This window comes from Xenia sp. Carnegie-2017, unplaced genomic scaffold, assembly GCF_021976095.1.
Source record: "Xenia sp. Carnegie-2017 unplaced genomic scaffold, XeniaSp_v1 HiC_scaffold_22, whole genome shotgun sequence".
In the NCBI taxonomy this organism is placed as follows: domain Eukaryota; kingdom Metazoa; phylum Cnidaria; class Anthozoa; order Malacalcyonacea; family Xeniidae; genus Xenia; species Xenia sp. Carnegie-2017.
The window spans coordinates 15299676-15325646 of NW_025813485.1; the positions used below are offsets into that span (position 1 = coordinate 15299676).

A 25971-nucleotide genomic window follows, 5' to 3' on the forward strand; every position below is an offset into this window, starting at 1 on the left:
GTATAAGTCTTCGTTTGAAAAAGGAAAAAAAAAGGACAATATGAAAGCATTTTGAACATACCTTGGTCTGAAAATAAAGCTTCAATGTTGTTCAGATGTGTTGCTCAAAACATTCATGGAAATGACAGTAGAATGTTTATGTTTATCCGATATGGTAAGATTTTCTTCTTGTTTACATGGTAAATATTGTTTATTAATATTTACATTGATTGATGGTGAAATATTTCAGTAATGAACGTGCTGTTGTAACGTTGAATGTACGAGGTTAGTTGCTTTAAAATTTTTTATTACCAAAAACATAAAGAAAAGTTTGTAAAAAAATTTCCAAATTCTTGTGTAACACAAGGAACAAACTTTTTACTTTTTGTCTTTTCACAAACTATCTAAACTATTTTTTCAAACATTGAGTTGAAATTGAAATTTTAATACTTGCGTTTTATTTGTGAAACTATTTAGCTAATTATATTAAATTTTGTAAAGTGCTTTTTTTTCTGGTTATTTTATTGTATAGAATTTCATCCTCCAATAATTTATGGCATGAAAGATTCCACAATGGATCACTTTAAAGATGACAACATCGATTTCATTTGTAATGTGTCAGGTAATCCTCAGCCCAAGGTTATATGGTCAAGAAATGGTGAAGAAATTAATGGTGAAACAATAACAAATTGCAAAAGTCAAGTTCCTAAATATTACTTCAAGAATGATGGCACAACTCTTATTATTTGTGGCTTTGATATTTCACAATCGGGAAATTACACATGCTTTGCAGAAAATCAGTTAGGAAACGTCACAGCAACTGTTTTTCTTAATGTTACTGGTAAGTAGACTTTGGAAAGATACATTTATTGAAGATAAAATTTTATAGTTTAATTAAGGCTCACGTAAAAATGTTCTAAGAATTGTTCTGCAATTTTTGTTTTTCTAAAGGTGGCAAATCTTATTATTTATTCCTGCTATGTAAATTTGTATGTGCTCACTTACTAGAAAAACAATAACTTTCTAAAGAAATAAATAGTGATAGTAATCTAAAATTTAGCCACATTACATGGACTACAACTTTCTGCCGAAGAAAAGAAAACTTTTCATTGTTTAGCAAGTGGTAATCTTATAACTTGGGTACAATGGATTTTTATTGACAGTTTATAAAAAAGAAGGGGGTAGTTATTATTCTTGTAAGGCATGGAACCCTTTTCGTTCTAAAGACTGTAAAGAAATATGAATTTGTTGTTGTCACTTGAACATCGATCTCAAGGTTAGCACGCGTTTTCATTTCGCTTATAAAAAGTATTGAAAATCATCTTTTTTAAGAGCTTTATATATTGTCGCGAAAAAAAATTGGACGAAATGAAATTCATAGTTTCGGTAATATCAACCCAGATATGCCGAAAAGGCGAAAGTTATAACAGAAATTAATCTTTATATAAATGAAATTCCCAGCGTCATCAACTTTCAAATAAGAGAAACGAAATTTAATACTAGTATGTCCAATGTTAAACCTTATTTTTCTAAATGATTTTGTCTTTGTTCTTAATTTTTCAGATCATCGCCAACCAGATTCATTGGCCAGAAGTGGTGGTGACTTATTAACAGGAAGCATTGTAGGATTAGTTATTGGTGCGATCGTTCTTCTGTTCATTGTTGGTGCTGTCATCTTCTTCTTAAACGGAAAACAAAAACGAAAGCAACACAAGAATCAATATATTCTACCTCCAGAAAATTATTCAGTGAGTTGTAGATAGTTTTCATTTTTAACTATATTTGAGAGTTTTTGATGCTGCAAGAAAAACTATTTTAATAGAGTTGAATTGAAGAAATGTGAGTAAGCATTACACAAAGAGGAATGACATTTGATACAACCAGGATTCTATTAAGGCCTTTTAAAAAACCTTACTTTTAACAAGATTTTTGACATGATTTTTTTTTCTTTTTGTTTATAGAGCGACCAGAAACATTTGCCAATGAAAACAGTGGCTGATTGAATGAAACGATTATTGGGAAAGTTGTTGCTATGATTTCTTTTTCATATGTTCATTTGAACGACAGAACTAATTTTGAAATCGTTTCAAAACACTAAAGCAACCAATACTCGCCTGTATACGTACTTGCAATACATTTTATACTTTCTTTTGATACTGTCGTGGTAATTGAAAAATGTTACCTCCAGCTTATTTAAAGTTGATTATAAATTTGGAGATCAGTTGCATTTCACAACTTTTCATTCACGATTATATTTGTATGTGACCTGTGAGTGACCATGAATTTATGAATGGCTATTTGACTAGTTTTTATGGTCCTAACTTCTATTTCCTTCTCCTATTCTCAGAGACTCTCATTTACGAACGATAAACATTTATTTTAAATGATTTTTCATGGAGATGTTCAGTATGAGCAGAGGCGTAGGAGGCAAGTAAAAGTTAGGGAGACGCTTTTTTTGCAAAAATGGGCACTTGAGTTGTAAAAAAGAGCAATATGCTACCCAAAAATCCAATGTTTGTTCTTTGCCGTGTTGCGACGCACTTGCATCTTACAAAAGTTGTTGACAAAGCGAAAAATTCAAGTGCAAATTTATACAAACCTTGTATTGACCGGATGCAAACCATTCAGACCGGATGTGACATAATGTAGTATCCACCCCAAAATACGCATAACTATTTATGACTTTCAGACTTCACTCTTTATGAATTCAGATTGACAATGATCAACGACACACATGTAGTATATTATATTGTGCTTCAGTGTGTGCATGGTCCTCGTGTACATAAAATACGTTTCTTGTGTACGACTTGCAGTTTTGGAGTTTCTGGATGTTTTACTAATGTATTTATGGATTAAAACATTGTTTATATACAAGTCACGATCTATTAAATTAGTTTAGTTAGATTGATCAATTGTATTAACGGCTGGTGCTCTTCTTGAAACTTTCTCATATTATCGCATTGGATTGCTTGTCAATAATGGTGTTTGTTTGCTCAAAATCAAGATGTTATGGAGTAATTTTCTTTCTAATAATGTCCATAATCGTTGGAGTATTCTCGCAAACTCTACCAAACAGTAAGTTTTCTTTGATTCATGCTTCTAATTTTAGACTTCTAGATAAAATAGCAAACGGCGAATATGCCAAAGAAAAAATATTCTTTCCATGAATAACGCTATTTGTCGCGGTTTAACACAAGTGTCTGTTTTAAACGTAATTCTTAACATTGCACAACGTTATGTGTGTATTTTTGAAGCTCAGTTTTCATACCCGGCTATAAAACCGTTCTTAAATTATAAACGTAAACGATATGGGAGGTTTCTCGCTTTTTCTTTTAATTGCCATTCATTTTAAAACTTTGAGACCATTCTTTCATTCAATTTTAGAACCCCTAATGCCTTGATTTGATTTGCCATTGACTATACGCCTCTGAACTACACATGTAACTGGAAGACTAAAACATTCATTATTTCATCTTGAGTGTCCTCACTGATGTATCATGTCAACACAATGTATCACTTGCGAAACATCCATAGTTTATATGTCATTCTCATTGTCAACTCAATATCTTTGAGTTCAGTTTTGAATACTTAGTGACATATCATTAAATGATTTAATTAGGAAATTCAAATTGCTTAATTCTAATCTAAGTATGAACTCAAGTAATCTTGTGTGTACTGTTTATCTGTGTTCTTTTAGCAAGTGATTGCATTTGTTTCAAGTTTTTGCATTAATGACTCTCCATGAAAAAGTGATTTAATGGGTCTAATTCAGTGTCCAAAATATGGAGTATGTTGTTGTGCTATTTTTCTCCCTACCCTTTTCTTTTGAACAGGCTTTGTTTTTAAAAAATGTGTGTCAACCATGATTCATTGCATGCTTTTGTGTATGTTTACATCGTTAATTTTTGAGCCATTGGTACATTGAATTCCAGTTTGCTAATATACGTCATCTAATTTAGCTGAAAAATTCGGCAAAAAAACATTATTTAAAAATTTTGACTGTAATTGCGAGTGCTGAGTTTGTACAAACTTCGAAATGGACACAGGTACAAGTTGATTTCATTTTTCAAAACATATTTGTATGAAAATGCTTAGAAAATACAATTATTGTATGTAAAACTCAATGCTGTTATTTTTTGGTGCTAGTTACTAGTTTTGTAGTTGTAAATTATAGACATAGGACTATAGCTACATTTTTCTTTTCATTCAAAATTTGAATAAAATAAGCAGCAAATTCACTATCTGTCTGTTGTGCCATTCTATTTAACTCTTTTTATCTTATCCACTCCTGGTATAGTTCAATATGTAAACGTATCTGGTGTTGTTAAACTTTCTGTTTTGGCCATCCACGCTTAGGAAACGATGCCATTTCAACTCAAAACTTTTAAAATTACTTAAAAATTTTATTTTAAAGTTACCGGTTGGTCAAAGTTCCATGGACAACAAATAATAAAACAAGCCGCCACGCGTGATCAACATTTTGGTTGACACACATTCTTTAATGTAATATTGATAGTCACTGCCAAAAGCATACATATCTGACAAAGATTATGCGCCTAAAACTACACAAAAGCGTTTTGAAAGGTTTACGTATCACCTCCTAATGGTTTATATTTTCTTCATATTTTCTTCTGATTTGAGTTTCATTTGTTGTTATCTAACTATTTTATGTTTTTGAAGTTTTCACAAAGGAAACTGGAACTCAACATGTCTTTAATTGTGGTGTAACCTTGACTGACAACAAAACTGTGAAATTTACTTGTAACAGAAGGGAAATAATTCCTAGCGACAGAATCAAAGTCAACGGAACATTTCTCATCATGTCTGATTTAAAAGTGTTGGATGGTGGGCAATATTCATGTATTTTTGATCAAAATGGTAAAGAGACAACTATTAATTTGGGTTATCTTATCGTCCGACCAGGTACTTGTATTATTTGAAATGACTATACCTTTTTCAGTGGTTCTGTCACATATACTATAGTGTAGATATAAATTGAATTGCTCGAAAATTCTAAACATATGCACCTTCTCCAAGGCAAACATTACATTTTGTCTTAATTCCACAAATAAAAGTAAAGTGAATTTAACATCACTTCTTTGACACAGACTTTGTTTGCTTTATAAAGATAGAGTTAAATGTACTATTTTGTGTTCTTTTTAAAGTTTATGTTAGTTATATCTGCTTTATGGTAGAATATCTTGATTTGGCATGTTTTTGTCCAATGTTTGTGTAAAAATAATGGTATTTTCTTTGAATTATTCTATTATTTAAACAAATTTGGTGTGTCTAAATTATTTTTTGATTACAATTTCAGCACTTGTTATCTTTTCTTTTTGCAGCAAAAAAATATGAATTTACGATTTATCCAAAAGATGTGACCAGTAGAGTTACTGAAGGTTCAAACTTTGAATTTTGTTGTGAGTATGGAAAAGGTTCAACAAAAATTAAATGGTACAGACGACGAAGACTAAATGGTACAGAAGTTGAGGATTATGTTCCTGAAAATCTTATTACTGTTAGAACAACTCCTCAAAAAAGTGTTGAAGTGTATCACATTCCAACAGTGTCTATAAACGATGCAGGTGTTTACAGTTGTGAAGTTGCTGGAAAAAATAACAGGAAAATTTTATCCGATATACGCATTCTAGAAGTCATAGGTAGGTTCAATTTTGTATCAAGCAAATTCATGCAAATTCTATAATGCCAAAAAAATTGAGTCCTTAATGTTCATTAGATGATTAGAATTACATTGGAATTTTGGATTTATGTATATACTAGTAAGATAATGATTGCATTAATCATGAAGTTATAACATTAAATAGAATTGCAGTTTTTCCTTTTGATAAAAATCAGCTCTACTTTGTATTGAGCACTATAGTTATTTGCGCTTCGATTGATTCATCTAACAGCAAAATTTTCACCCATCATGACTATGTTTAGGACAAGAATTATGTTGCCAAGAGGCACTTTTGAAATATTTTGCATGCCAAAATGACAAAGCTAAAAAGCAATTGGAACACATAATTGTGTTAAATTATGGCATATGTTGTTAAAGCTAATAATAAAGTTTTGCAAAAAAAGGTCAAAGCGTACGCAAGCGCTATTCATCCAAATCTCGAATAATTTTACTTTTTTCCATTTTTATTACCTTATCTTATTCCTTCAGTGTTGCCATACTTTATTCCTTCAGTGTTGCCATACTTGCCAAATTTTATAAAAGTTTGTAAGTAAGAACAACATCTCATTTTTTGAATAGCAATGACTATTTATCTGTGCCATTTTCGTGCGCAAGCAATTTCTAAATTGCTTCTCGTAAACAAAATTTTCACACCAAATATGATTATTATATCTTTGATATTTTTACTGTCAGATGAACCAGATGAAGTCCAACTACCTATTTCCATCAAACGTTTTTTCAAGTCAACGTGCATTAATATCTACTTATTTAAAAGTTTATATTAAATTGTTGTCTTGCATGTTATTTTAATGTAGAATGTGGATTCTTCAATCCTTGTATCTAAACAAACTTTAACAAACTAAAATTTGTTTTTTTTTATTTAGAAAGAAGAGCTGCCAAATTTAAATCTGTGATAAATTTTTTTCATTTTAATGAAGCAGATAAAGCTGAGATAACGCTTTATGTTGAGGAATATCCATTTCCAAAAATCACTTGTTATAAAGATAGCAAAGAAATTATATTTTGTATTGGAAAGAAAATGAAAGGTTCTCCAAATTTTGATATATTGGCCTGCGAACAGGATCAATATGGATTAAATGGTGTCCCTCAGTTGATTATTGAATCAATTTCTTTTGTGAGAGATGATGGAAACTACACATGTGTTGCCACTACCAACAATCCTCCTGGGAGGGACGTTGTTTCATTTTACGTCAATGTTGAAGGTATACCTAGATTTTTTTCATTTCTGTAGTCGACAATGTCCCATTTTATTTAGAGATGAAACTTGTTTGTTGCACGATTGACGTTCAAACCTGACTTTCAAACAGGTTCTTCGAATGAAAATTTCAAAATGTGTACTGTTTGCTATCTTTTTGAATCAAAACGTTAGAAAACAAGGGAATCATATTGTATCGTAAGATTTCCTACTTTTTGAGTGAGATTTACCATGAAAGAAAGGCGTCTAAAGTATGTCTGACCCACTGCGGTAATGTTGACGTTTCAATTGGTATGCATCGTACATATTTGGATTGTACATATGGATAGTCTGGAAAACATATCACTACATAATGAAGTTGATTAATAATTAGCATAGTTCAGATTGTATTATACATGTACATGTTTACATTATTGCTGTATTTCGTTGTCACCGAAAACATTAGAAATGCATTTAAGACTCGCAGGAAAAAGACATTTTGCTTTCTTATTGTGCTTCACATTTTACTCGCCAAAGCACTGTGAGCAGAATAAAAGAACAGTGCTTCACATTTCTTGTACTATTTGACCGAACGAATTATCATTCATGTTTGCGAGTTCTTGCAAAGCTAGTATCTGTATGACATCTTGAGCAATTTAGTTTTAACTATTTTCATTAAGGCTGCGTTTACACGGTACCGGATAAGTTTTAATCCGGATTAAATTTGTGACGGATAGGCCCTGCGTTTACACGGATCCGCTCTGATCCGTGCAAGTTTTGTGTCGACTAAGCGGTACAATTTTGTACCTGAAAAATCGAGGTACAATTCTGTTCCCGTACTGTTCCATTCTATATCAGTTACCGTGTAAACGGTTTAACCAGGTAAGTTTTTAACCGTTTTCACTGGTATTCGACAAAACAGTGAGTCAGTGCTCAGTCAATATTTTTTTAATTCTGCATTTTCCAACATGAGACAGATTCTTATGAGCATTTTTGCATCTATTTTTGGTGCTGTGGCGACGTTGAACGTTGTTTATGAACTGGGGTTGGTAAATTTGGTAAATTATCGAAGGCAAAGACAAAGGTAAACGCTTGATGACAAACGGAATATGTCGTTCTTTGCATCTAAAATACAGCATAAGTTTTGGATTTACGGCAGAAAATAAATAACGCAGTATTGTAATCCACACATATTATGACAAAACTTACTGGCTTATTCACTCAAAAGTTTGCTTCATTTATTTTCAAAATGACGTTCAATTCTCTTTTTAAGGTATGCTACATTGCTGACACAGTCGTCCATCGTTAGAGGGAAGAAAATAAAAAGTAAAAGAAAGGCAAAAGGATGTTGGGTAAGACCTGGGAGAACATCTCTGTGGTGGGAAAATTTCTTATCCGGTGCTGTAGTAGGTCATGAATGGAGAGAGAACTTTAGGATGTCACAAGACAATTTCATGAAACTGTGCAACAAAATCAGAATCCCACTTCAAAAGAAAGTCACGAATATGCGTGTTCCTACATCTGTTGAGAAGCAAGTTGCTATGACGTTATACTATCTTGCTGATGAAGGAAGATTACGAAAAGTTGCAAATGCATTTGGCGTTTCCAGATCAACTGTATCGTTGGCTATTAGAAGAGTATGTTTTGTAATTTCCACCGTATTAGGTCCTGAGTATATCAGATTACCTCAAACAGAACATGATGTATTTGAAGCTGTCTCAAATTTTTATGAAAAACATGGCTTTCCACAATGTATTGGTGCTGTAGATGGCACTCATATCTTCATTAAACAACCAGCCAACAATGCAAGTGATTTTATCAATAGGAAGCATAGATATTCACTGAATGTGCAAGCTATTGCAGACTACAAGTATTGTTTTCTAGATGTTGTGGTCAAATGGCCGGGGAGTGTGCATGATTCAAGGATATTTTGTAACTCAAAAGTAAATGAGATGTTAAAAGAAGGTTCAATTCCCAGTTTGCCAAGAGTCTTATTGCCAGGCACTGAACCTGTTGGAATTTGGAGATCCGGCATATCCTTTACTCCCTTATTTGATGAAGGAATTTCCTGGTGGGGGCAAGACTGCACAGGAACAATTTTTTGGGTATCGACTTTGTTCAGCCAGAATGATTATTGAATGTGCCTTTGGACCTGAAGAGTAGATTTGGGTGTCTGAAGCGTGAAATGGACATAAACCTTGCTGATTTGCCAAATGTTATTTACAGCTGTTTTGTATTGCACAATTATTCTGAAATGAATGGTGAGATAATAGCTAATGAAAGAGTAGATAATGCAATAACTTATGACAGAGAAGTTCAACCTGCATCTTCAAGTATACGGAATCAAGGATGTGAGGCTTCAGCAAAGGCAGTAAGAGACATTTTTGTGCAGTATTTTGATTAGAGATTATATCTACAAACACCTTATTGAACAGACTTTACTGATAATAATATACTTGTACAAAGATGATTTAATTGTTCTTGTACATACAATAATCCATTAGTTGCATTTTAAGTAATAAAATTATTGGAATAAAACATGACAAAAAAAAGGCAATTTAAAACTGTTTAAAATTATATAAGTACTTTGTCTAAAAAGTATATTCATAACAATAGTTTTTGTGTAATATTTAAGCAATGTATTACATTAGATTAAACAATGGCAACCCAAACACTAACAAATGTATGTTGAACTATACCTATTAAAAGAATAGAAATCCTGGTTCTATGACTTTGAAAACGGTATAAAATTATCATTGGCATTACTATGGCTAGACTCGCCATTGTTATTAGTTGACATAGCCGCTTGTTGGTATCTCCATGGTTGTTGAAAATTTGGAAAGTTAAATTGATTTGGTTGCTGTTGAAGTGATGCAAGCAATGCAAACCCATGACTTAGTGTATCATTAAGTGATGAAATTCCTTTGGCAAAAGCAGTCATGTTTTCTTGGTGCTTCTGTTCAGCTTTTTCCATTTGTTCCACAATCCTGTTCTTAAGACTTAAATCTTCCTTCGCCATGGCTATCATCTGTTTCTCAGCAGGTATTTTCTTATTTAACTTTGAATTTTTCTTTTGTTGTACTTTTGAGATGAGATTCCTTCTAGCTTCACTTACCCTACTTATTGCATCAGTATTTAAAATCACTTGTTGAGCAGAATTGTCGAGTGTTTCACTGCTTACATCAGAAAGCTGAACACACGATTTATTTGATACTCAGAAAGAGAGTCTTCGGAATCACTGACAGTTTCGGATGTGCTTGGTATGCTTTCTTGAGCATTCGATATTGCTTCTACTGCTGGGCTCCCACACCAAATACTAGCACATTCATCGTATAAAACAGCTACAACTCTACCGCCTCCGCTGCGTCTTCCAGAATCAACTGCTTTTCGAAAACAAAGTTTAATTTTTTTGGTTTTAGCTATTATTCGACTTTTGGTAAAAACGCTTGACATCTTATCATTAGCATGTGGAAATCCTTCTGAATTTTCTATGGGATAACGCTCGAGGTATCTTTCGCGAATTTCATCGTATTTCGATTTAACAGACTCCCAGTCTACACCTTCATTTTCTTTATCCACCTTATACGCAGCAATCACATCAAGAAGAAGAGCCATCTCCTCGTCCGACCAAGTAAAATTCTTTTCTTCAGACTCGGACGATTTTTTCCTTTTAGCAACGGTAGCCATTTTTCTCTCATGCTATCATTGCACATGCGCTGTACTCGAAACTTTTATTTCTCTCATAAATGTACCAGTTCCGTGTAAACAGAACGAATCCGTCACAAATTTAATCCGGATTAAAACTTATCCGGTACCGTGTAAACGCAGCCTAAAACGGAGGGTCAAGATTATACGCACAAACGAAGCGATTTTTGTCTTTGTCAAAAATTACATTACAGTCCAGACATAAAGATCAATAGGGATCTACTTTTTTTGAGTATAGGATAGCGGTGTTATGGCGATTTCAACGTTTTATTTCCTCAAACTTATTCAGTAGATGCTTGTACGCCATCGCATCTATTTTTACATTGTGAAGGCGTATGAACTTTAACTCTCTCAAATTTCAAAGAAATTTACAGAGCGTGCTTGATCCGTTTTGGTACTTAAATATTTTATTATTTTCATGCTTAGAAAAATTGCTGGCATTTTGCTTTGCTTAGATTTGTCCTTTCTCATCTTTGAACTTCATAAATAATTTGCACAGCAATCTTTTCAATTTGAATAATAAGTATATTTTGAACAATGTAATGCACTTTGTATAGCTGTTGTAATTGAAATTGAAATAATTTATTTGAAATTTCAATGGTTTTGCAGTGCCACCATCCATCAGCAGAGGAAACAGTAAATATTTCACAGCACGACACAACACTGAAGGCGAGATTAAATGCATGATAAGATGGTCTAATCCAAGACCCAATATAACTTGGTATCAACAGATTGTTATCAACAGTAGTAAACCTGTTTCAAATAACTGGATCCCTTCACAGTATAAGTCTTCGTTTGAAAAAGGAAAAAACAAAGGACAATATGAAATTATTTTGAAGATACCGTGGTCTGAGGATGATGCCTCAATGTTGTTCAGATGTGTTGCTCAAAACATTCATGGAAATGACAGTAGAATTTTTAGGTTTCTGCGATTTGGTAAGATTTTCTTTTTGTTTACATGGTAAATGTTTTTTATTTATTATAACATTGGTGAAACGTTTCGTTTCTTTGCTGTAGGAGATAACTTTGATCCGTTTAAAGTCTTTCCTTCTGGGGAAGTAATTTTAAATGAAAACGAGGACTTTATGGTAATTTGCAGAGTAGATGTTTCGATTCGTGATAATATTGCGTTTTACAAAGAAAATCCTCGTCGTGAAGTGATAAATAATGAAAGAACAAACATCACCATAAGTAGAAATCCTCAATATCGTAATGTTACAATGAAAATACGAAATATCAACATCAATGATTCTGGAACTTACAGATGTAGTGAAAAAAATGCTCTCAGTAATGAATATGCTGCTGTAACGTTGAATGTACGAGGTTAGTTGCTTTGAAATTTTTATCACCAAAAGCATTAAAAAAAAGTTTGTAAAAATAGCGAATTCTCGCTGTTTAACACAAGGAACATACTTTTATCTTAGCATGAACTATCTAAACGTGTGAAATTTTGATATTATTTTTCTTTGACTTTGAAAGGTTATTCATTAACCACTAATGTCTCTCTTTTGCATAGGTTTTCTTTGATTGCCATATAAATACAGTATGACAGTTGACGTTTTAAAACGTCTTCAAAACGAAAGTAAAACTTATTGATTTTTGTAAAACATTGAGTTGAAATTAAAATTTTAACGAACGATTATCCTGAACGAATACATATAAATTATACTTTGTGGTTAAAAATGTTCACAATAAGTACGACTAGCTCTTACTTACTTTGATTTGATAGAAAATGTCGATGTGTTTGGCTACCTACAGTAAATGTTTGGTTGCGAATCACATCCATACTGTTTGCAATTCAAACAAATTTTTTGTTTTACTATTCTACAGGAATATATCCTCCTGTAATTTATCAGATGAAAGACACTACGGTGAATAAGGATAAAGATAAAGACGCAGAGTTGATTTGTAATGTGTCAGGTAATCCTCGACCCAAAGTAACATGGTCAAGAAATGGTGAAGAAATTGGTCGTGTTATAATCACAAATTGTAAAACCCAAGTTCCTAACTATTACTTGAAGAATGATGGAACAACTCTTATTATTTGTGGCGTTGATATTTCACATTCGGGAAATTACACATACTTTGCAAAAAAACAGTTAGGAAACGTCACAGCAACTGTTTATCTTAATGTTACTGGTAGGTTGACAATGTTTACACTGTTAGATTTTCTAAATGATAAAGTTTTATTGTGTTGCAATGAAAGTATATACATCCTTCAACAAAATAATTTAAGGTTCATATGAAAATGTTGTAAGAATAGTTGTGCAACTTTTATTTAGGTAAACCAAAGATCGACGAACCATCAACTTTAAGAGATGAAAGTCTTTTTGCCAATGAAAAGAAAACGTTTAGTTGTGTGGCTAGCGGTAATCCTATACCTTGGGTACAATGGATTTCTATCGATAGTGATGTGAAGCTCACAGCTATAGCAAAGAAGGAAATAGTTATGACAGTTGAAAAAATGAATAAATCTTACATCGGAAATTATTCTTGTAAGGCATGGAACTCGTTTGGTATTACAGAGAAACGTTTGTTGTCACTAAGACTTCGACCTCAAGGTTGGTTGGAGATTTTGTTTTATGATTTAGCAGGATTTGCAGATTTTCATTTAGGGATGTTTTATATTGACTTTTGCACTTATGAGTATTTTTTTCATGCGGCGAAGTTGTGTATTAGAATATGAATTTTACAATTAGCACCTTTGTCTCAAATTTAGTAGTTCCAGCCGCATTAAAATCATTGATTTAGAATGCGTTTTTCAAATTCCTAGACAGAACATGGGCCATGCACATACCTAAATATTTTTAACGTCTTCTGTTTTTTGTGTAGATCCTACACCTACGATCCAAAACGACGATGGTACATCACCAGGAACCATTGCAGGGATAGTTATTGGTGTTTCCATAGTCATCATATTAATTATCATCATTGTTCTCTATTGAAAACAAAAACAAAAATTATCATTCTACAAACATCAGTATTTTCTACGTACTGGAAATTATTCAGTGAGTTTTTAACATTTCAGTCGTAAGTCCTATACAAGCATCTATTTTTACATACACGCACTGTAACAAATGTCACAACTTTTTTTTCTTTTTTAGTTTAACGGTAAGCTCGTTTCATTGTGTTTTCTTCTGACTTTGTTTCAGATTGACCCCAGTATAACGCTTAATGAGCAAAGTATGAATTTACCGTACGACTCTGATTGGGAATTTCCTTTTGAAAGACTCGTTATGGGTGATCGTCTTGGTGCAGGAGCCTTTGGAGAAGTTTACAAAGCTGAAGCAATGGGAATTTTAGCTTTAAATCCCCGCGATAAAAGCAGCATTGCTCGTAAGAGAAGATCGAAAATACGTCGTACTTTAAGGGCAAGTCAAAGACCTAAAAAGAAAGACCATTTACAGCCTAATTCAACCAATGCTATTGTTGCTGTAAAAACTGTTAAAGGTGAAAATTTCTATTGAGAAAATTATGTGTTATTTTACAAACATTGAAATTTTGAGTTTTTGTTATTCCCTCTTTTGAAAAAAACTTTGTTATTCCTGTAGCTCATGCAACAGAATGTGAAATACATGATATAGCAGACGAACTGAAACTAATGATTCACATTGGTGAAAATAAAAATATCGTTAATTTACTCGGCGCTTGTACGAAGGGACGGCAACTTTATGTAATCTTAGAATTTTGTCCTCATGGAAATTTGCTGACATTTTTAAGATCCAAAAGATCTTTCTATGAAAGCACCTGGGAAAAGAAAATTTATGATCCAGAGAAAGAGTTTACTTTAATTGATATTGTTGGTGCTGCTTTTCAAATTGCCAAAGGAATGGAGTTTCTTGCTTCACGAAAGGTAAAAATTATCATGTAAACATTTCATAAAATACATTTATTTAACAGATCTTACATGAAGTTTATGAATTTAAAAACAATTTCTAATCCTATAATAACTATTCATAAGTAACTAATGCTCATTGCTTTCACAATAGTTTGTATTAAAAACTAGAACATTGATAGAAGATTTATAATCTTTAATTATTTTCAGTTAATACATCGTGATCTTGCTGCCCGTAACATTCTTGTTGCTGAAGAATACGTCATGAAAATATCAGATTTTGGTCTGGCACGAGATATATATAAAAGCGATGTTTATGTGAAGACATCCAGTGGTATGTTACCTGTAAAATGGATGGCTGTAGAATCTTTATTTGATCGCGTATATACTCATCAAAGTGATGTGTAAGTTATAAATATGTTATTTTGACATGCAGGTTTTCTCAACTTTATTCATAGAATGTTTTTTATTCCATTTATTTCTAAGGTATGTTAATTGACACATTTTGTTTACTAACTTCAGTTGGTCGTTCGGTGTTTTACTGTGGGAAATGATGACTCTTGGAGGTACGCCTTATCCCGATCTACCAGCTGAACAATTGCTGGATTTTTTAAACCAAGAAAAACGTATGCCACAGCCCAATAAATGTCCATTGGAAATCTATACAATCATGAGAGATTGTTGGCAGGAACAACCACAAAATAGACCAACATTTTCCAATTTGGTAGAGCATTTTGGAAGAATATTGGAACGACATATGGAAAAGGTATGGTTCTAACTTCAATTGAATTGAAATTTATTACACCATCATTCTCCTCTCTTCAAGATATAGTGTTTTAAACATATATAGAGGACATTGTTATACATGTTGTACATATATAGAGGACATTGTTATACATGTTGTACATATACGTATTTATATTTGTTGTATGTATGATTAAGACTCTATTGACTTCTCAGTAAATTATTTGTCTAAATGTGCTAAAACAGTTGAAGATGGAAATTGAAAAATCTAGTTCTTTTATGTCGACATAATCTGCGCTATTTAATATTACTTAAGTATACGTTACAATAATTGAAGATACTTCCCCTTACCCTGAATTCATTTGATTCTTGTGCTCAAGTGAACCTGCATATGTTTGCAATTCTTGATTGTATTCTCTAGTGATCATTGCTGTTTATACAATGTCTTTGGTCAGCCATTTACCATACTGCCTTTATTACACAGTCCCTGTTTTCAATGTTATTTCATCATTTTTAGACGAATCCATATTTACACATTGAAGCAAGTGCTGAGGAGATTGAGGCGGCAAGGGAGAAAGATGAATTATTGAAAAAAAAATCTGATTATTACTTACAACCATTGCTCATTTCCAATAAATTACATGGGTTAGTACTCTCTTTATGTACAGTTCTCTTACTATTTACAACGTAAGCATGTTTTTATTGAAGAATATTTACTCTATAGTTAACTTTCACAATATATTATGTTCATTTTTAGCTATGACTCCAATGCACCATTACCCACCCCTCCCACAGATGCATACACGGCACCTACAGCTCCTTTACCTGAAGTTGCTGTTGAACCATCAACACAGAAATTAAAAGATGCTGGTTCTTACGAAAGGCTAGCAGAAGATACCTCTCCACGAAAAGGAGCATCTTATAAGAATGAAGACGCAATAAGATTAGAAAATATGACAGCGACAAATCACAACGACACTAAAGATGTTCAACAGCCTGAGAAGATAGAGTCCATTGTTTGAAGCATATTGTTTACATTATTTTGTGAATTGGAAACGAAGATACGTAGGAACTGCCAATTGAAGAATTTTAAGAATTGCAAAATATCACCTTCTTATATTTTGTTGAAAATCAACAATTTGGTAAACTTTCTGAAATCGTTAATACCACAGGTGAAGGAAAGCTAAGTTATTTGGACGGACTTACCTTTCTTAAAACCCATGTAAATGTCAAACTTACATGGTTGGCACAATGCAAGTTTCTACACCATGGTCAACAACATGTAAGTCTCCACACCATGGTTAGCAACATGTAAGTCTCCACACCATGGTTAGCAACATGAAAGTCTCCACACCATGGGAAAACAGCATTTTACACATTGTTTGTTTCAAATAGTTATAAGCCAATTTAAACTGATTTCACCAATGTAGTATAAGGAGCAACCCCTATAAAATTTATGTGTTGTGATAATTATAGTTTAGAAATCATTAATTGTTACGTACTGATGATTTCATGTTATAAAATATCGCCAAACGTACATGTTTCATAATATCCCTCTATGTCCTCATGTTTTGTATGCCACTGATATCCATCAACGATTTAAGGCGACTTTAGGATTTTGAGTTAGTTACAAATCACAAAGTAAACGTTTTTTTGAATTCAAATTTCAGCTGACTAACTTGGATGATTATTTGTAGTCGCGTAATCATTTTTGATCAAGCTACAGATAAGAAATCATCTCTAAAAAATAAATCTTGATTTTAAACTGAAACGCTGAAGGAGAAATTATTTGGTTTATTTCTCAGAATCGTGATCTGCATTGATCTTATATATTTTGCAAAGATACGAATTTTTTAGGTTAAATTTTTAAATTTTAGGCAAAGGACAATGAACACTTATTGCAATATAAAGTAAATTATATCATAAAAAATTGCACTACTTTCAAACAACTAACTTCTGAACTTCAAACATGGATGTTTAGAGGTTTTATGAAGTACATTAAATTTACTTGGTATGTCTTAGTTTATTTTATAGATTAAAACTGATTTTAAAGTAATTTGTTTTTTACTTTTCATTTTGACCTAGATGCTTTATATTGCATTTGTTGTTAACGTTTCCCAGGAGACAATTTATAGAGTCGAAATATCACCAAATGAATTATTGTGTCTTCATTTTTTCCATCGAACTCATAGCTATGTTGAGTTTGCAAGATGTCTTTGTTTGTCGTAGTATGTTTCATCCTTTTTGTCCGTTACCTGAAGCAGACAATAAAATTGAAAAATTCCATTCAATAATCAGCAAATAACCTACGGATTTTTAAATTATTGCTTTTGCTATTGTCAGTGAGCCATTGACCAAGAATTTATGAATTGTATTTCAAACGGTCCAATTCTCTTCATGTACTCTGAAAAAAGAGGCATCTCCGATGAAGATGCTTAAAGTTTGATTTGAGCTTATGCTTCTTCTAACTTAACGAGATGTTAGATGAGTTGTCTGAGCTAAAAGTTTATTTAGTGAAAAGATTACTGGAATAACATGAATGAGTTTTAATTCGAAAGATTGTAGCGTTCCTTTTCAAGCAGGTATCCGTTTGGATATTTAATATTTGACATTTTCGTAGTATTTAAAAGTTTTCCTTTTATAATATAAACATGATAATTGGTAATATGACTATGATTTGTATTATTTCATTAACAGAAATAAAAGTGCTCATTTCTAGCAAAAAGTAAGTAGCGTAAAATAGGAAAAATTGGTGCCATATATATTTAAATATCCAAAGTCCCAAGAAGTCACACGTTTGCAGTAACGACAGTCAAAATAAGATTTATAATGATAATATTTATATGTTTTCACTAAAAAGCCTTTCTCTATTGTGCTCTTTTATCGTTTATTGTACAAGTTATCATTCATCACTAGGGCAAGCATATGGTGCAATGGCGCGCTGTCAATTTTTTTTGTTGGAGGAGGGCGGGGGGGTCGCAGAAACCAATATCGCTAACGAATTTTGAATAGAGGACAGAAAATTTTTCTATACTTGTAACATTTCATCAAGTTATAGGTGATTGAGAAAATGTGAAAAGTATAAAAGTTATACATCGTAGATCATTTTTATAAAATTCTCCTTTATTAGTTGAGAAATATTTTACTAAAATTGAATTGCAATGGACATATCAACGGAACAGATTGAAGCACATGCTGCAATTCTTTATATTGCATTTGTTGTTAACATTTCCCAGGACACAATTTATAGACTCAAAACATCACCAAATGAATTATTGTGTCTTGATTTTTTCCATGGAACTCATAGCTATGTTGAGTTTGCAAGATGTCTTTGTTTGTCGTTGTATGTCTCATCCTTTTTGTCCATTACCTGAAGCAGACAATGAAATTAAAAATTCCAATCAATAATCAGCAAATAACCTCTGAATTTAAATTATTGCTTTTGCCATTGTCAGTGAGCCATTGACCAAGAATTTATGAATTGTATTTCAAACGGTCCAATTCTCTTCATGTATTCTGAAAAGAGGCATCTCCGATGAAGATGCTTAAAGTTTGATTTGAGCTTATGCTTCTTCTAACTTAACGAGATGTTAGATGAGTTGTCTGAGCTAAAAGTTTATTTAGGAAAAGATTACTGGAATAACATGAATGAGTTTTAATTCGAAAGATTGTAGCGTTCCTTTTCAGCAGGTATCCGTTTGGATATATTTAATATTTGACATTTTCGTAGTATTTAAAAGTTTTCCTTTTATAATATAAACATGATAATTGGTAATATGACTATGATTTGTATTATTTCATTAACAGAAATAAAAGTGCTCATTTCTAGCAAAAGTAAGTAGCGTAAAATAGGAAAAATTGGTGCCATATATATTTAAATATCCAAAGTCCCAAGAAGTCACACGTTTGCAGTAACGACAGTCAAAATAAGATTTATAATGATAATATTTATATGTTTTCACTAAAAAGACTCTCCATTGTGCTCTTTTATCGTTTATTGTACAAGTTATCATTCATCACTAGGGCAAGCATATGGTGCAATGGCGCACTGTCAATTTTTTTTGTTGGAGGAGGGCGGGGGGGTCGCAGAAACCAATATCGGTAACGAATTTTGAATAGAGGACAGAAAATTTTTCTATACTTGTAACATTTCATCAAGTTATAGGTGATTGAGAAAATGTGAAAAGTATAAAAGCTTTACATCGTAGATCATTTTTGTAAAATTCTCCTTTATTAGTTGAGAAATATTTTACTAAAATTGAATTGCAATGGACATATCAACGGAACAGATTGAAGCACATGCTGCAATTCTTTATATTGCATTTGTTGTTAACATTTCCCAGGACACAATTTATAGACTCAAAACATCACCAAATGAATTATTGTGTCTTGATTTTTTCCATGGAACTCATAGCTATGTTGAGTTTGCAAGATGTCTTTGTTTGTCGTTGTATGTCTCATCCTTTTTGTCCATTACCTGAAGCAGACAATGAAATTAAAAATTCCAATCAATAATCAGCAAATAACCTCTGAATTTAAATTATTGCTTTTGCTATTGTCAGTGAGCCATTGACCAAGAATTTATGAATTGTATTTCAAACGGTCCAATTCTCTTCATGTATTCTGAAAAAAGAGGCATCTCCAATGAAGATGCTTAAAGTTTGATTTGAGCTTATGCTTCTTCTAACTTAACGAGATGTTAGATGAGTTGTCTGAGCTAAAAGTTTATTTAGGGAAAAAGATTACTGGAATAACATGAATGAGTTTTCATTCGAAAGATTGTAGCGTTCCTTTTCAAGCAGGTATCCGTTTGGATATATTTAATATTTGACATTTTCGTAGTATTTAAAAGTTTTCCTTTTATAATATAAACATGATAATTGGTAATATGACTATGATTTGTATTATTTCATTAACAGAAATAAAAGTGCTCATTTCTAGCAAAAAGTAAGTAGCGTAAAATAGGAAAAATTGGTGCCATATATATTTAAATATCCAAAGTCCCAAGAAGTCACACGTTTGCAGTAACGACAGTCAAAATAAGATTTATAATGATAATATTTATATGTTTTCACTAAAAAGACTCTCCATTGTGCTCTTTTATCGTTTATTGTACAAGTTATCATTCATCACTAGGGCAAGCATATGGTGCAATGGCGCACTGTCAATTTTTTTTGTTGGAGGAGGGCGGGGGGGTCGCAGAAACCAATATCAGTAACGAATTTTGAATAGAGGACAGAAAATTTTTCTATACTTGTAACATTTCATCAAGTTATAGGTGATTGAGAAAATGTGAAAAGTATAAAAGCTTTACATCGTAGATCATTTTTGTAAAATTCTCCTTTATTAGTTGAGAAATATTTTACTAAAATTGAATTCAATGGACATATCAACGGAACAGATGGAAGCACATGCTGCAAGATTAATATTGAACGCTTGCTTTTTAACATTATTGCTGTACATTATTGGTGTACAATTTCGTAGAAGCACAATACTCATAAAGTACGCCTAAACATGTTCGCTCTAAATAAATTTGTCGTGTATTTTAAATGTTTAATGATTGTTGGTGTATCACTGAATCGTTAAATTGGCTTCATTATCGTTGGGAAATTGTTTGAAGACAAAAGGTAAGTAGATATTAAGATATGATAATTTATGATTAGATTTCCAGTTTAGATGAAACATTAATGCTGTAGCATTGAAATTCATGATGGTTAAATTGCTATAAGCTCTATATTCTGTTTCTGCATCTTAAGTTTTTGCTTGAAGCTACGAACTAAATTTGAAAACTATAAAAGTTACACATCGTGGATCATTTTTGTAAAATTCTCCTTTATTTGTTGAGAAATATTTTACTAAAATTGAATTGCAATGGACATATCAACGGAACAGATGGAAGCACATGCTGCAAGATTAATATTGAACGCTTGCTTTTTAACATTATTGCTGTACATTATTTATGTACAATTTCGTAGGAGCACAATACTCATAAAGTATGCCTAAACATGTTTGCTCTAAAGAAATTTGTCGTGTATCTTAAATGTTTAATGATTATTAGTGTATCACCGAATCGCTAAATTGGCTTCATTATCGTTGCGAAATTGTCTGAAGACAAGAGGTAAGTAGATATTAAGATATGATAATTTATGATTAGATTTCCAGTTTAGATGAAACATTAATGCTGTAGCATTCAAATTCATGATGGTTAAATTGCTATAAGCTCTATATTCTGTTTCTGCATCTTAAGTTTTTGCTTGAAGCTACGAAGGTAACATCGACATGGATTTTTTGTAAACAATGAAAGAATGTAAGGGTGCAGTCGTTTAAAGAGAATCATTCACCTCGAAGACATTATTTGGGCTTGTTTTTTATAAGGACATAACATTTTTATGATCAAACTTAAGATTGAAGCATAGGCAAAAGTAATTTTAATTTAGTTGTTATCAGCTGATTTGTGCTACTTTTTTGTTTTTGTATTTAGATATTTGTATTCGTAGTTTTTTGACGGAATAAACAGTTTTAAAAAGTTTATGAAAAAAAACCCCGTTTCTATTCAAAATTTAGAAAATGTGTTTTGGTACTCCTATTCATACACAAGATTTAGAAATAGATAAAGATTTAGTAAGCGAAATATAAAAAAAGCTTTAAGCTGACTGGTTAATTTTCTTCATGCCGTCCCTTATTAAAAGACACGGCGGAAGACTTATAAAAAAAATCAATAACAACATCAATTTTTTGATATTTTTCCTACTATATAATAGATGATACTGTATGAATAAACGAACATGATCTACAGCCAAAAAAAATTCGTGATGAAGATGAGATTCATCACCAAAAATGTTTACTACCCAAATTTCTTATTCATTTCCAAAAACAATTTCCTAATCCACTTTTTTGTGTGCTGTAAAACCAATAAATTCTAAAAACAAGGCTTAATTTCCGCGCTTGTAAGAGAGATACAAGGAGATGTGTATGGATTGACGTATATAATTTCTGCGTTTGCGGTTTGCATTTAAAGTTTTTATCCATCAGCAAATAAAAAACAGATAAACCAAATATAAACCAAATGCTTCGATATTTCGATATTTACGATAATAATAGTTGTATGTTTTCAGTGTTCTATCATCGAACTTGTGCAGCTATGATTTTCCATACAATTGCAGTTTTAAGGATAAAAAATGATGCGTTTTGTTGTCATCTTGTGGTTGATGCTGGCCGTGACTCTTAAATTGGCCGTCAAATCGGGATGGAACAAAAGTTTGAATTTTGTGAAGATAAATGGAATGTGTTTGTTCAAGAAAAAATAAATCGGAAGAAAGGTGCGGAAATTTGTCTTTAACTAATGGTTGCATCGAAGAGAAAATTATCTTTGGAACGATTCAGGATGTTCAGTGAAATTTGTCCACTTGAAGGTAATCTATATATTTTACATTTGCCTTTACATACGTACTTTCATATAAAAGTTTACTGTTGGAGAAGATTTAATTTGCAAAACCTAAGGTAGAAAAGGTATACTTGTATTTTTTTACATATCTATTGCGTATGCAAAACTGCAGACCTACGTACATTGGTAACATTGCTGTATCAGAAACATGGATTTCCTCACTAAAGAGTCAAGTTTAGCAAGATCAAATGATTAAGTCGTTGGCTTTTTAGTCTAAAAAAATAGAAATTAAACTGTTTTTCAGTTTTATTCGGTGGCTACGTTCATTGTTAATGGATGTAGCTTGCTATGGTCCGTTTCTTATGCAGATCGAACGACTTTGTTATACATCACTCTCCTGCTACATATAGTAATACGACCATGCATGTCTATTTTTATTTTTCAAATAAAATTTTTCAGGTAAATGTTGGTGTGCAAAAAATGTCGTGAACAAAAGCCTCGAAGGTGCGAAACGAGAAGCAAATATATCTTGGAGTGAACCGGAAAACTTCACTTGTCCCCATAAATACATAAAAGAAGGAGAGGAAAAGCCGAACATTAGTTCTCCACAGTCGTTCTTAATAGGACAGCACAAAATTCCGTACAAGCACTTTCTGTATGGTGGAAAAACTTCAACATGCTATGTTCATATTAACATTAAAATAAGTAAGTATAACCATGTTTGGAAATTGGTATGAACATATAGATCATATATATATAGAATAAGTTGTTTGAGAAAGATACAACTAATTAAATGAGATATGATCTTCGCACTTAGATGGACAATTTAAGCAATCGTCTCAGGACCTGAAAAAATCAGGTGACTCAACGGGATTTGAACCCATGACCTCTGCGGTGCCGGTGCAGTGCTCTGACCACTGAGCTATGAAGTCACACAGTGGTGAGCAGGTCAATATTGTTGGGCTCATGGGCTCGGCGATATTGCTCTCTCCATCTCTCCAGCGAGATATCGGCAATATCGCCGAACTCCAGAATCGATCGGGAAGTTGCAATAATCGGATAGTGACTTATTCGGCTTACAGAAGCTGGATCACAAGAAGGCTTCCTAATAAACATTGATGGCATTAAGCTGTCCTTAATTGCAAATTTTCACTCGGATAATTTTTGCTTAATCTTTGGAAGAAAAAAATTTTGAGTTTTTTCTCAAAAGGTGAATTTGTTGGCACTGTAAGTGGAGATGGGTAAAGGGTTACAATAAACTTGCATGGTTTGAAGTCTGAGCTTTTCTATATCTATGAACTGTCCTTTGAGCCCAACAATATTGACCTGCTCACCACTGTGTGACTTCATAGCTCAGTGGTCAGAGCACTGCACCGGCACCGCAGAGGTCATGGGTTCGAATCCCGTTGAGTCACCTGATTTTTTCAGGTCCTGAGACGATTGCTTAAATTGTCCATCTAAGTGCGAAGATCATATCTCATTTAATTTCAAACACCGCACTGCATAAAAACATTCATATGACATTCATTTCACGAGAAAACATGAGCCCAACAATATTGACCTGCTCACCACTGTGTGACTTCATAGCTCAGTGGTCAGAGCACTGCACCGGCACCGCAGAGGTCATGGGTTCGAATCCCGTTGAGTCACCTGATTTTTTCAGGTCCTGAGACGATTGCTTAAATTGTCCATCTATGTGCAAAGATCATATCTCATTTAATTTCAAACACTGCACTGCATAAAAACATTCAAAAGATACAACTCGCGGTTTTTCGTCAATTATGCACTCATACTACTTTGGAATTTTGATTACATAAAGAAGAGGTGTCCCGATAAGCACACTAGACATCGTTTTGACTTCAATATAAAGTTGAATTATGTCATGCATGTCAAAACGTTGATCTACCTTAAAAGTAAATTCATCAATTTAAGTTGAACTATGTATACGAGTACAAAATTTCAATGTAAGAAGTCGAAGTTCATTCGTGAAAATCATAGTAAAAATGTAGCTTTAGTTCAATTATAGTTGAAATTATCGTTTTGTTACAAACAAATTTTTATCAGCTCAAAAATTGTGATCATTTCGCACAGGGGCGGATCTAGGATTTTTCAAACATCAGTCATAAAACGTCGGAGGCGCTCCGCCCCTAGGGGGGGGGGTCTGAGGCATTCTCCCCTGAGAAATTTTGAATTTCAGAGCTTTAAAAATGCCATTTTCAGCTTTTTAGAGCAATACAAAATGTATTTTGTGCGCATCATTTTTGCGTAAAAACAGCACATTTTGCTTACGTTTATTTCAAAAAAAAAATAAAGTGAACAATACTTGAATGTTTTGCCAAATATTTAGGCTCATTATCATGCCAAATATATGGCTCATTAGCATGTGTAGGAACGTAAAATTTATTTTACAATAATGCTATTCCAAAAAAGACATTGTCTTTAAAAATTTCTACAAAATTGTCAGGCATAGACCCCTCTAAGACCCCCATTCAAATCTCTATGTAATGAGTCAAGTTAGAAATGTGGTACTACAAAGGACAGTTCATAGATATAGAAAAGCTCAGACTTCAAACCATGCAAGTTTATTGTAACCCTTTACCCATCTCCACTTACAGTGCCAACAAATTCACCTTTTGAGAAAAAAACTCAAAATTTTTTTCTTCCAAAGATTAAGCAAAAATTATCAGAGTGAAAATTTGCAATTAAGGACAGCTTAATGCCATCAATGTTTATTAGGAAGCCTTCTTGTGATCCAGCTTCTGTAAGCCGAATAAGTCACTATCCGATTATTGCAACTTCCCGATCGATTCTGGAGTTCGGCGATATTGCCGATATCTCGCTGGAGAGATGGAGAGAGCAATGTCTCGGGAAGTGTTTGTCGACATGGGGAAAAAGAACCTACCATGCGCGGTGCGGGCAAAAGGCGGCATTGCTCATTGCGGTCGCTGCCCACTTACTGTAGAAGCGCTCCAACACCTCGAGAATGTTTACAGGCGCATCATCGAGAACTGATTAATGCTGGCAAGCAGCACCCTTGTGATTTTTAGACTCCCGCTGTGCTTCTTGTAACTATGCTAGCATATAATTATGCTGGCTTAATTATGGTATAAGGAATGGAAGATGGATTACCCGCTCTTGAGCGTTGACATCGAACGCCTCCTGAAGGCCGAGCGAGCCCGAAGACGGTTCGTTGGGGTCTGTAGGTACGACAGCCTACCACATCTCCACGATGGTCAGTTTTGCATCAGCAACACGGACAACATCTACCCTCTCCATGATGCGGTCGAAGGGGGGCACTACTGGCTAACTGTTTGTTGTACTGGAACGCATGTGCTTGTCTTCGATGGCTTTGGACGTGCGCTCGCTGAAAATATCTGCTCAGCTGCGCAGATACTTTCAGGAGGCCTTTCCCGAGCGGATCATGGTTACGAATACGTTTGCAGTGCAAA

General features: G+C 33.1%; 2 protein-coding genes across 2 annotated transcripts; both read left to right on the forward strand.

Annotated features, from left to right (window-relative positions):
• Positions 1 to 212: 212 nt before the first annotated feature.
• On the forward strand, positions 213 to 2200 carry LOC124445200 (fibroblast growth factor receptor 2-like). Its single transcript, XM_046995907.1, has 4 exons — positions 213 to 264; positions 512 to 820; positions 1543 to 1727; positions 1941 to 2200. The coding sequence occupies exons 1-4, from the start codon at positions 213 to 215 to the stop codon at positions 1980 to 1982; spliced, it is 588 nt and encodes a 195-aa protein (XP_046851863.1). The 3' UTR covers positions 1983 to 2200.
• Positions 2201 to 2291: 91 nt separating this feature from the next.
• On the forward strand, positions 2292 to 16629 carry LOC124447212 (vascular endothelial growth factor receptor 2-like). Its single transcript, XM_046998108.1, is given in 15 exon segments — positions 2292 to 3054; positions 4660 to 4902; positions 5322 to 5639; positions 6544 to 6882; positions 11169 to 11495; positions 11577 to 11882; positions 12390 to 12698; positions 12842 to 13120; positions 13392 to 13567; positions 13712 to 14009; positions 14111 to 14412; positions 14605 to 14798; positions 14917 to 15160; positions 15656 to 15783; positions 15896 to 16629. Coding segments are annotated over 15 exon segments (3825 nt in total). The 5' UTR covers positions 2292 to 2957; the 3' UTR covers positions 16161 to 16629.
• The last annotated feature ends 9342 nt before the right edge of the window (positions 16630 to 25971 follow it).

Bases quoted from the DNA above. Each gene is read 5' to 3' on its own strand.
- LOC124445200 (XM_046995907.1), top strand. From the start codon at position 213: ATGGTGAAATATTTCAGTAATGAACGTGCTGTTGTAACGTTGAATGTA. The intron at 265-511 runs GTTAGTTGCTTT...TTTATTGTATAG, and splicing joins TGTAACGTTGAATGTACGAG to AATTTCATCCTCCAATAATT. The intron at 821-1,542 runs GTAAGTAGACTT...TTAATTTTTCAG, and splicing joins TGTTTTTCTTAATGTTACTG to ATCATCGCCAACCAGATTCA.